This window comes from Dermochelys coriacea, chromosome 19, assembly GCF_009764565.3.
Source record: "Dermochelys coriacea isolate rDerCor1 chromosome 19, rDerCor1.pri.v4, whole genome shotgun sequence".
In the NCBI taxonomy this organism is placed as follows: Eukaryota; Metazoa; Chordata; order Testudines; family Dermochelyidae; genus Dermochelys; species Dermochelys coriacea.
Window position 1 is genome coordinate 15437519 of NC_050086.2, and position 13113 is coordinate 15450631.

General features: G+C 38.7%; 1 protein-coding gene and 1 non-coding gene across 16 annotated transcripts in view; both read right to left on the bottom strand.

The window, feature by feature from the left end:
• Positions 1 to 13113, bottom strand: part of PUM1 (pumilio RNA binding family member 1) — a 120921-nt gene that overhangs the window by 34071 nt on the left and 73737 nt on the right. For all 15 annotated transcript variants that reach the window (XM_038377386.2, XM_038377387.2, XM_038377385.2 and 12 more), the window contains one exon: positions 1661 to 1812. In XM_038377386.2, the coding sequence (XP_038233314.1) occupies positions 1661 to 1812 (152 nt within the window). The remainder of the gene's footprint in view (positions 1 to 1660; positions 1813 to 13113) is intronic.
• On the bottom strand, positions 4430 to 4516 carry LOC119845589. Its single transcript, XR_005289643.1, has one exon. It is a non-coding gene; the product is annotated as a small nucleolar RNA SNORD103/SNORD85 (small nucleolar RNA).

Below are 13113 nucleotides of genomic sequence, written 5' to 3' on the forward strand. Positions count from 1 at the left end.
GATGTCACGAATTCCGTGAGTTTCAGAGACCTCCATGATATTTTCCACTTCAGCCCCAGCCACCCCGAGGGGAGGCTCCAGAGCCTCCAAGCACTGCTGGGGCAGGGGGACCCCGGAGCTCCAGCCGCTGAGGCTGCAGTGGAAGCCGGTGGAGCTGTCTGTTGCAGTAGCAGGTGCTGGAAACCCCTTAGCCAGCAGCAGGGATTGGGCTCTGTTCCTACCCCAATCCCCGGGCTTCAATCATCTGCTGGCCAATCCAATCATTATTTTAAGTAAAAGTCACTGACAGGTCACAGGCTTCCATGAATTTTTGTTTATTGCCCACAATATTTATTATGAGCTTGAAGATTTACAAGAATGGCAATTTTGCCATTGGCAGCAAAAGCACTTTTTAATTGTGACACACATTTGGTGAAGATAAATTTACATGTGTTGCATTACAGTAGCATCTAAAGGTCCTTTGTGTTAGAATGCTACACAGACACATAACCAGAGATAGTGCCTGCCGCACAGAGATTACAATCTAAATAACCAATCTTGGTGTTAATATTGTTGTGAAAGATCTTAAAATTTGCTCCATATTTGGGTTCTTTGGGATCCTACATTTTCAGAACATATTTGCCTCTATGTCACGGCTAGAGTTTCTGTAAACAGGCATGCAAGATCCACCTTGATTTGCACAGTGCTGCTGCCATCTGAAAATGTGAACAAGAAAGAAGGAAGAGCAGCAAACTTCAAGGTTCTTTTGCTTCAGATACTGGGAAATGGGAATGTTAGTAGGTTTTTTTTGTTTTTGAAACATTACAGTGAATGAAGGGGAGAGGGGAGGACAGATAATACACAAGTCTAAGAATGTGAGTTTTTTTTTAAACTGGGGAAAACGTTGAAGCAACCCACATTTGCACAGAAAGAAAGCTCATCCCTCCTTCTCAGATGGAAAATGGGTTGAGTATGAGGTGGGAAATGCATCAGTATGAAAAAAATGTGTTAAGATTAAGCTGCTTCCATCATATTAAAACTGTTATCGCTTCAGAGCTGCAGATAGTCAATAGCAACAGAGCTATGGCTATTGCTATGTGATGGAAACATCTTATTCCTAATGCAATTTTTTAACACAAATGCCTTTTCCCCATTAAATTTGCTTTGCATAATTTTAATTCTCATTCATGGATTTCTTTTTGCTGCAATATATTCACTTTTTAAAAACTACTTTGCTTAAACTTGCCAACAGCTGTCCTCTATCTCCTTTATGTGTTGGAATTGAAACAAGATCTAACATTTCTGTTCTACTGTTCTGCTAGTTACAACTTCCAACAAGGGTTTAGCCAGATATCTGAAGCAGCAAGAAGCTATTTTTAAGTTTCCTCCTTTCACTATTGACTGGTCTTGATTTGGCAGCAAATAATGTTGTGCAAAAGAGACCATCACTGCCAGACCACATACAGGAAACTCCAAAACATAGAAAGAATGGTATGATCCCAAATAGTTAGTTTACAGGTAATACTTTCCCCTCTATTTTAAAGAGACCAAGGTCTTTTGAATCAACTGAGTCTCATATATGTTCAAGTGTTGTCACTGGAAATAGCAATTCTTTAACACATATGAGCATACTTATGTAAATCCCAGGTACCAACTGTACCTGCAAGACACTGCCACTTACCTGTTGTTGTCCCTGTTGGGTCTGTTGAGTGGTTTGCTGATTTGCTGAGTTAGTTGCAGCGGCAGCTGCTGCAGCTTGCTGTTGGAAAAGACTGGCAGGATAAACTCCCCAGGGAGTAACTCCATAGTACTGATGAGGGACTACTGCAGGCCCTAAAATGCCAAAGGAGGATTCAGTCAACTTCTATAGTAAACAAGACTTGCTCAACAGTAAACCGTGACCAAAAATGCCTGCACACATCACACTTGATTCAACAAAGCCTATTTTAAAGGTGACCTGCAAAGGATTTTAAAAGCACTGATGCTCAGGGGTGTAGTCCAGGATAAATGGAATTTACCCACTTCTCATTTGGAGAATATGGAGTTTAGCTGAGGTTACTTTACCCAGTTCTTGCTTTTTAACTACTACACCACTGACTGGGCTAGTGACAATTTTTATTCCTTTATCACAACATACAAATATGGCTGCATGTTTTTTCTTTGGCTTGTTCTTTGCTTTTTATATACCAGGCACGTCAACATTTAGCAGGAATCTCAAGTGATTTTTATTGTGAGCTCCAATGCAATAACTGAAGGTGCTGCTGCTGAACCTTTAACAAAGACACCCTTTCCCCAAAACAGAACGGTTAAGCTATAGGTGTGAACACTGTTTTACAACATAGTTAACAAAAAGTCGCTTCTGCTCTCAAGACTCCTGTGATGTCTGTCATTTAGTTCTCCAGTCACCAGGGAGAGGTTTCCAACCTAGAGAACCCCCGGATTTCCAATGTGAAAACAAGCAGAATTAAAAAAAAAAAACAAAACAAAAACAAAAACCCTTTCAGGCCTTTTTTATACAACACAAACCTGTAATAAAAAAGAATTAAAGGGCACAGGTCTCACTTTTAACATTTTGTATGTCACATTTAAGAGAGAATGAACGATCAATAGAATTGTGAATTTTCATGTGGGTTGTGTCAATTTCCAGGACTCTCAGTTATTTTAATTATGGCCTGGCTTAGCCTCTTTTCTTAAAAGTTTACCCAAAGAAGACTGGTGTACAATCAGATGAGAAATCTGTATGCTGCATTTACTGGTAGAACGCATCCCATCCAATACAATAGTGTGTGGAAGCAACAGAAGCTTTTATGTCTGCTTCGTGTCTTTCGGAGAGATCAGCCGAAGGTTAAAATCTTCTAATTTCTACTTTTTTCAAAACCAATGCAAAGCCTGAGGGCGAAACTACTCACTGTTGCAGTGAAAATGAGTTTAAATTGGAATGCGCTTGTCAGAATGAAATACAAGACTAAATTTTACATCAGATCCGCTCTCCACTGTAGCAGAGATGTGTATTTACTATGCTCAGACAGAATGTTTGCTTCTAACAGAGGAATATACAGCTTAGACCAGGGGTAATCAATTATATTCTGTCAAGGTCCAAAGGTATAGTCAAAGTCCAGATTCCAGAGAAAATAATACAAAAATAACAACAATAACGGTAAGTAAATTTCACAGTTTGTTCAAAAGCATTTGGCAGTCCGGATTTGGCCCACTGTCTGCCTATTGTCTACTCCAGCTTAGACTGTAAGACAGACAAGCAATGCATTCAGACAAAATGTATTAGTGGATTTGATAAAAGTTCAATTGCAAAATGCTGCAATCAAGAACAAATTTTGTCTTTCATAGTGGGTATTTGGAGCAGAGAACAGGGAAACTATTCCAAGCATAAGTGTAGCATAGAAAGGGGAAGGAAGACAAAGAGGCTTTTAAGCTGCAGGCTTGGGCCTTGCAATTACATATACTTGCTCAAAAAAAAAATATATAATGTAACTTTTGAAAGCAAAACAGCATTCTGGACTCAATCTGTACAAATTGGTGTGTTGCCGATTCAGAGTCAGCATTATGCTGCAAGATGGTGAAGTTAAGCAACACTGTTACTCTGAGGGTGACATTGGTTAATCTTACTGTGCTGTCCTTATCAAATCATTTTACATTTGTCTGTCTACATAGGATTTTGTATAGGACCAATCACTGTACTATGTAAACAGTGTCATCACAGCCCCCAAAGCTCTTTTGCACAGCAAGATCACCTTATGAGTAGCCTTGGCTCCAGTGCCAAAAGGTAAATCAGGGTGACAGCCACAGATCTATTTCCAGACAATATCAGTTAATTTTGCACATTAAAATGCACTCCAGTGGTCTCGTGCTCTGTGAGAGAATTCCATCGACGATGAGAAAAGCAACGATAGATCCCACTCAACAGATCGGATCCCAGGTAGCAACAGCTTATTTTACATGTTAAAATACCTTTTAGCCCTGTTACAGTTGCACATGAATACCGAAGCACAGATCATTGAACAGTCCCAGCATGCTGTTGCCCATCTTCATCTAAGCAACCAAGGGTGCTTAGATCAAAATGCATCAGTGCCTGCTGGTATCTAATCAAAGCAGGTCACAAATTGCATGCTGGGACCTGTAGTTTCTGCAAGCCACAATTCTGTACTGACGAGAGGCAGCTACAATCTGATTCATTTTATGCAAACAGAGTAGCCTTCAGGCTCCTGGCAAGTGCCATGGCAACCTTCATTTGGACAAAGATCAGGCATCTCCATTCCAAACCAAAATAAGTTATTAATCTGAGCTCTAACTACCATACACACACAGTCTGGATTCTTCCTCGGCTAAGGGTTGCTCATTTGAACAGCTACAGCTTTAAGTGTAAAAAGAGAGAAAGGTTATTGAAAACTGCAGTAAGCTCTTTGAAACAAAGCATTCTGAGCATTTTTGCAAGTCTGGCTTAAACTCATCTGAGCACATGGTGAGATTCTCATTACTGAGCAGCTCTCTCAGTGAGGGCAAGTGTGTCATCACTGCCAGACCTGTAAAACTTGTAGTTATTCTTCATTTCAAGAGACTAACCTAGCTTTATACTTATGAAAGATCCCATAGAAAAGGAAGAACATCCTAGTGAATTTGAAGTCAAGTACTTCTACTGTGCTGTGTGCTACACACACTGAGGAGTTTATGCACTCAAAAAGTGTGTACATGCTAAAGTGAGTTTAAGAAATACTAGTAAACCGAACAGCAAACATGGTCATAGTAAAAACAATTCCTTTCAATATCAGTGTTACCATCAAATCTATAAAAAGAAAAGGAGGACTTGTGGCACCTTAGAGACTAACAAATTTATTTTAGCATAAGCTTTCGTGAGCTACAGCTCACTTCATCGGATGCATCTATACAGGTATTTGTAATCATGCCATTCATGTGAATCAGAGTATGACGACTCATACTCAGTGAGGGACTTCAGCTACGAAGACACCTGTTGGGAAAACAACATAGCAGGGGACAGATTATCCATCAAGTTTTTGGAATGTATTGGAGACCATTTTTTATTGCACTAGGTAAAGAAAACTATTAGGGGAGAGGCTGTTCTAGATTTGATTTTGACAAATAGGGAGGAACTGGTTGAGAATTTGAAAGTGGAAGACAGCTTGAGTGAAAGTGATCAAGATTCTAAGGAATGGTAGGATGGAAAACAGCACAATAAAGATAATGGATTTCAAGAAGGCAGACTTTAGCATCTCAGGGAGTTGGTAGATAAGAACCCATGCAAAGCAAGATTACCGGGAGGAAACAGTTCAAGAGAGTTGGCAATTTTTCAAGGCGACATTATTAAGGGCACAAGAGCAAACTATCCCACTCCATAGGAAAGATAGGAAGGATGGCAAGAGGCCAGTATTTGCTTAATCAAGAGATCTTCAATTATCTGAAACTCAAAAAAGAGTCCTACAAACAGTAGAAACTAGATCAAATTACAAAGGATGAATATAAACAAACACAAGCATGTAGGGATAAAATTAGAAAGGCCAAGATCCAAAATGAGATTAAACTAGCTAGAGACAAACGGTAACAAGAAAACATTTTTACAATACATTAGAAGCAAGAGGAAGACCCAGGACAGGGTAGGCCCGTTACATAATGAGGTTGAAAAAAAACAACAGAAAACGTGGAAATGGCAGAAGTACTGAACAACTTCTTTGTTTCAGTTTTCACCAAAAAATTTAGTAGCAATTGGATGTCTAACACAGTGAACTCCAGTGAAAATGAGGTAGGATCTGAGGCTAAAATACAGAAATAACAAGTTAAAAATTACTTAGACAAGTTAGATTTCTTCAAGTCTCCAGGGCCAGATGAAATACATCCTAGAATAACTCAAGGAGTTGAGTAAGGAGATATCTGAGACATTAGCAATTATCTTAAAAAATCATGGAAGATGAGAGATTCCAGAGGACTGGAAAAGGGCAAATATAGTGCCAATCTATAAAAAGGGGAATAAGGAGAACCCCGGGGAATTACTGACCAGTCAGCTTAACTTCAGTACCCGAAAAGATACTGGAGCGAATAATTAAGCAATCAATTTACAAACACCTAGTAGATAATAAGACAAGTAAAAGTCAGCATGGATTTGCCATGAGCAAATCATGTCAAACCAATCTAATAGCTTTCTTTGACAGGGATTGGGGTTGTCGAAGATGTGGTATATCTTGACTTTAGGAAGGCTTTTGATACCGTCTCACATGACCTTTTCATAAACAAACTAGGGAAATGCAGCCTAGATGGAGCTATTATAAGATGGGTGCCAGAGAGTAGTTATCAGGGTCAAACTGGAAGGGCATATCACCTAGGGTACCGCATGGATTGGTTCTGGGTCCGCTTCTGTTCAATATCTTCAGCAATGATTTAGATAACAGCATAGAGAGTACACTTATAAAGTTTGAGGATGATACCAAGCTGTGAAGGGTAGCAAGTGCTTTGAAGGATAGCATTAAAATTCAAAATGATCTGGACAAATTGGAGAAATGGTTCGAAGTAAATAGGATGAAATTCAATAAGGACAAATCCAAAATACTCCACTTAGGAAGAAACAATCAATCAGTTGCATACATACAAAAAGGAAAATGACTACTGAGGAAGGGAATTTGGGGGTCATAGTGGATCACAAGATAAATATGAGTCAACAGTGTAACACTATTGCAAAAAAACAAACAAACAAAACAAACCAAAAAAAACCAAACAAACAAAAGCTCAAATATTCTGGGATGTAGTACAGGTGTGATGTAAGCAAGACACAAGAAGTAATTCTTCTGCTCTATTCTGCGCTAATTAAGCCTCAAGTGGAATATTGTGTCTAGTTCTGAGCGCCACATTTCAGGAAAGATGTGGACAAACAGGAGAAAGTTCAGAGGAGAGTAACAAAAAGGATTAAAGATCTAGAAAACATGGCCTATGAGGAAAGACTGAAAGAACTGAGTTTATTTAGCCTGGAGAAGAGAAGACTGAGGGGGGACATGATAACAGTTTTCAAGTAAAAGGTTGTTACAAGGAGGAGGAAGAAAAATTGTTCTAGCTAACCTCTGGGGATAGGACAAGAAACAACAGGCTTTAATTGCAGCAAGGGAAGTTTAGGTTGGACATGAGGAAAATCTTCCTGTCAGGGTAGTTAAAAGCACTGGAATAAATTGCCTAGAGAGGATGTGGAATCTCTGTCATTGTCTAAGCTGCTTTCAAAAGCCTCTGAACACCCGTCAGGCATGGTCTAGATAATACTTAGTCGTGTTGTGAGTGCAGAGGACTGGACTATTGTAAACTGGAGTAATAGTAATAGGATGAAATTTAATAGTGAGAAGTGTAAGGTTATGCACTTAGGGATTAATAACAAGAATTTTAGTTATAAATTGGGGACACATCAATTAGAAGTAATGGAAGAGGAGAAGGACCTTGGAGTATTGGTTGATCATAGGATGACTATGAGCTGCCAACGTGATATGGCTGTGAAAAAAGCTAATGCGGTTTTGGGATGCATCAGGCGAGGTATTTCCAGTAAGGATAAGGAGGTTTTAGTACCATTATACAAGGCACTGGTGAGACCTCACCTAGAATACTGTGTGCAGTTCTGGTCTCCCATGTTTAAAAAGGATGAATTCAAACTGGAGCAGGTACAGAGAAGGGCTACTAGGATGATCCGAGGAATGGAAAACTTGTCTTATGAAAGGAGACTTAAGGAGCTTGGCTTGTTTAGCCTAACTAAAATAAGATTGAGGGTTTAAGATTGCTCTCTCTAAATACATCAGAGGGATAAATACAGGAGAGGGAGAGGAATTATTTCAGCTCAGCACCAATGTGGACACAAGAACAAATGGGTATAAACTGGCCACCAGGAAGTATAGACTTGAAATCAGTCGAAGGTTTTTAACCATCAGAGGAGTGAAGTTTTGGAATAGCCTTCCAAGGGAAGCAGTGGGGGCAAAAGATCCATCTGGTTTTAAGATTCTACTCGATAAGTTTATGGAGGAGATGGTATGATGGGATAATGGGATTTTGGTAAGTAATTGATCTTTAAATATTCAGGGTAAATAGGACTAATCCCCTGAGATGGGATATTAGATGGATGGGACCCGAGTTACCCAGGAAAGAATTTTCTGTAGTATCTGGCTGGTGAATCTTGCCCATATGCTCAGGGTTTAGCTGATTGCCACATTTGGGGTTGGGAAGGAATTTTCCTCCAGGGCAGACTGGAGAGGCCCTGGAGGTTTTTCGCCTTCCTCGGTAGCATGGGGCATGGGTGACTTGAGGGAGGCTTCTCTGCTCCTTGAAGTCTTTAAACCATGATTTAAGGACTTCAATAGCTCAGACATAGGTGAGGTTTTTCGTAGGAGTGGGTGGGTGAGATTCTGTGGCCTGCACTGTGCAGGAGGTCGAACTAGATGATCAGAATGGTCCCTTCTGACCTTAGTATCTATGACTAGAAGACCTCTCAAGATTCTTTCCAGTCCTAGGATTCTATGATTCGATGACTCAAAACATCAGTGAAGTTGGCTACACTATATTAGCAGGCTTGGCAGCATTACCACCATTTAAAAAAGAAAAATCTAAACAGATTTCACCATGTACACAAAAACAGACTCATATTTCCATCAATAACAATCAAAATTTATGGTTAGGCAAAGAAAGAAAAATGCTGTTTGAGAACATATTGGAAACAAAATCCAGTGAGTAAGACTTCTGTAAGTAGACTTATTATATATGTGCTAGCAAATTAACAGTAAAACAGGTATGATCAGTTGATTTAAGGATATTTAATTTGTATATTTTGACATATGTTGTTAATTTGTGTTTTAACAGTTTAATATTTTAACTTTTTGAATTTTAACGTCATAAAATAATTGTTTGACACACCCCCAATAATCTTGCGCAGCTGTGAAAACAAAATAAAAAAATCTAAAAAATGCTTAAAAATAAGCATAGATCTCAGCCAAAATTATAAAAAAAATCTTATTCTGCCAAGCCTAAATATTAGCAACTAGTTTATTCAATGTGCTGAGGAATAATTGCAAACAGAATGCTGATAACTACCAGGGAAACCCAATTTCCAGACACCTGACACCAAAAACTTTCTGTATTTTACATCTTTTTAAATGTACCACAGAAATTTTCACATTTCTCTGCACAGATAGTGGTATCCCCAAAAGAACGTCAACACTAAACCCATAAATAATTTCTTTGCAAGTCTTGTCAGCCTATATCTCCATTGAAATCAATATTCCTTAAAAATAGTTAAGTTAATTTGGTGCTTGTGGGGGGGGGGAAAACTTCACTGGATTGACAGTCCCGGAAAGATGATACAACGTCTCCTCAATTGGCAGTAAATTAGCCATACAACATCATAAAACATCCCTTCTTTTGAAGGAGCAACTAAAAGGAATAAAACAAGTTGGGACCTATAACTTAATTTCTCCCATTTCACCAACATCTATGCCTTTCAGTTTCCTTCCAGTCTAGCACTGCCACAGGAAAATAGGAAGGCCTCTTCTCAGTAGATTTGGGGTACATCTTTAAAGGGTTCAAAGTAGCATTGTCAGTGTGCCACATATCCGTGTACAAAAAATACATGACTGCACCACAGAAATTGTCAATGGGGGCAACTATTTAATAGCTAATGTTTATATTTGTACTGCCATCTTTAGGTTTCAGAGTTAACACTCCAATGAGATTAATAGGGCAATTCAGACATCTTAGAGCTATGGTTCCAGGCTATGCTGTGTAGAGTTACACTCCTTGTTTTTTTAAAGGTTCTCCTCTCACTCAGGAGAGGTAGAATTTTTTTTTTTTTTTGGTAAATGAAAGCTCAGATTCTGGAGCATAATCCTGGGGCAGGGGTGTGTATGTGGTGACAAATTCTGGCCAAGGCCAAAACACTTCTATTGCAGCTTTGACACTGCTGTAAGTAGTATGGTCCTGAATAGGTCCTACCACTTTCTAGACTTGTAAGTGAAGTTACAGATGGTCTTTCTGGTAAAAATAAAGCATGATGGTGTGCTCCTGCCACTAAGCTTTGGTCTATTTGCTACTAAGGCTTAACACGTTTCCTTCCTGTGGAGAGTATTAGTCATTCATTCACAGCTAAACAGCCATCACACGGTAGTTCATTGACTCATAGACTATTACAAACATCCTTGTTTAGGGCCCTATGAACTCCGTTTTATTATTGCGAATTTTCAGATTTATTATTTTCTGATTCCCCCCCCCATTTTTTAAAAATTATTTCCATCTTTATGGTTTTTTTTAATCAAAATTGTTTGATACATTAACCATTAAGTAGACTTACTATAAATGCATAAAAATGTTTAGAATTGGATTGCAACAGAAAAAAACAGATTTTACTGAAAAAAATCCTACAATTTATATGAAAAATCCTGTAGATATACAGTAAAAGTAATGCATTTCAAATCACTTTTTAAAGTAGAACCCGGTAATATGATCAAACTGACATCACTGAACAATAACACAAGTCGTCCACAGAAGAGTCTCTTATAGAGTCAATTTAACTGAATTTATATTTGAATAATTAAAAAATAAATGCACTAAACATAAAATAATTCATCTTTGCAGTAGTCACTGTTGCCATTTTAAATTAAACTCAGTACTTTCAAGCTTCCTATATTCTGAAGGAATGCTTAAATTAATTTCAAATTTGATTAAATAATTTCACACTATCAAACCAACAGTTTATTGCTGAATAGCATTACAAACTGACAAACTTAAATGTCATTATTTTTCCCATCTCTGGCAGACATCTCCATTGTGGTACATTATGGTTAGTCAGTCTTTTAGTGTTTTCCTCAGAAAGTGATTCCCTCTTTTCTGTAAGTAGATTTTTATATTTACTAAAGCTTCTCTCTCTGTCTCCAGAGCTGACAGGGAATATGATGTAAGGTAGGGCAACCTCTGTTACTTTAGGCACTCATCCCTTCATAACTTTCCATTAAGTGCAAAGGTCCAGTGGATCTGGGATGGGCTCATTCTAGAGAGCGCTGTGCAGAAACACCAGCCATTGTTCATACAGTTCTGGTGAGGGGTGGGTGAGAGGTGGCTGCCTGCTGTACTGATTGATGTTTTTTTGCATGGCTGGAGTCTGCCTGGGATCAAACGAACAGATCAGTTGCAACACATCTTTTGCTGGATGGACATCCCAGTGTTCGGAGAATTTGGTAAAAGCAAGCTGACAGGCTTCATGTAGATTGTCTAGGATCGCTCTCTCCTTACTTATGGAGAAGTCATCCAAGAGCGTCAGTTTCTCCACCAAACCCACAAGTTTTGGCTGTTCCAGAAATCAAGACCCCAGATCTTCCAGAATACTGAAAGATGAGACAGCTGTAGGGTAGTGGTCAGATGATGATAGACGGTAAGGACTGTTGTTATTTTGGGGCAAGCTTCAGATATGAAAACTGTCAAGTTTCAGCAAGTCCGATTTCTCCTGACTGCTAAGTAATGTCAAAAGGTTTGTCTCAGCCTGTGCTTTTTCAAAAAAGTCCCAGTAGAGATAAGTGTGCTGTGCATGACATTTTACTGCCTGAAACCAGCTATTCCATCTTGTGTGTACTGCTTCAGGAGGGACCTTCATGGTATGCATGTCTTCTTCGGACTTAAGAAAAGCAACCCATCTTTGCTTTCTGACTGCCTTTTTGAAGAAGTCAGATTTCATCCAAGTAACGAAAGATGCCACATTGCTAAAGAAGTGAAAATGCTGCCATGTCTCACCTATCAGATTGATTATATGACACAGATATGTCACATGTACACTGTTGGGGCATGACTCATTTCAGTGCTTCTTTGTATGCTTTGATGCAATATGCAGCATTGTCGGTTACAACTGCACAAACATCACTGAGACTGAGCTGGTTCCTATTCATAGACTCCAGAACAGACTGAGAGAATGTGGAGTGGTTGCAGCTCTCCATGAATATGACATCGTCAAATAGTACTAATTTGTAACCCCTAAAAATACATATATTCTGATGTCAAAATTTTTCTACTTGTTTGTTACTAAACAAACTCAAAAATCTGTAATGGAAAAAAAAATGCAGCTTCATATTCACTATTGTATCATTTAATGTTAAAGATTTTTTTTAATATTATACAAGCATAATATTACAGCTGCATTGCAATACACAATTAAATTTCCTAATGCAAATTAAATATAAAATGTTTGATAAAATTACTAACAAGCATTTTATAGAATAGCTCCAAAATCCCAATTTGGTGCTTTTTGGGGAGGAGGGGTAAGGCTATTTTAAGGGGTTATAGCATCTTAAATGCTCTTTTCTTAAATTATCTGTACTTTAAATTGTATATGTGATTAGTATTTTCTAAGTATAACAAATTTCTTCCTAAAGGCCAATGCATACATTATAAAAAAGCATCTACTTAAGAATCTGTCATCATAGTAAAAGAAAAATAAACTTACCTATGATAATATTTAGCACACTGCAGTCTCCGATATCTGTTGCCTTGTCCATCACTGGAATCTTTTTCCCCATGGATTTAGGCCAGCACTGCCACACGTGCTCCTGATAAACACAAGGCAGAATCTGCCGAAGTGCTGCTTTATTTTCAGGCAATGCTTCCCACCATGACTGCAGTGTTTTAAGAGGAAAGGTCGAAGCCTCTTCATTTTTTCCCGAGATCACAGTCTCAGCAAAGACCACAAGAAAAACTTCAACAAACTCCTATCTGGCATGTGCAGATTTCATACTGCCTGCAATTGTTCTCTGTAGAGAGTGAGAACCTCGATGATTCTCATCATATGTGGCGTGATTCTTCAGATAGGGTTTTGATATTAGATGATCGTTGCAGGCATCTTTTCGGGTCCAGTCTATTGTATGTTGACAGCAATTGCAGAACATCATACCGCCCAATTCATAGATATCATTAGGCAACAGACTAGCTCTGAACTTTGGTGTCAGCGCATGGTTTCTTACCTTTTTTTGGGATGAGCATTTTCCAGTTGTAGAATGCTTTTTAGACGTGTTTAATTGTGTACTGAACCTTGGGGAGGGGGGAAACTGCTCTAGTAGTAGCAGGCCATGTGTCTAAGCAACAGTCGAAAACGAATATACAGTACACCCTTGTTTG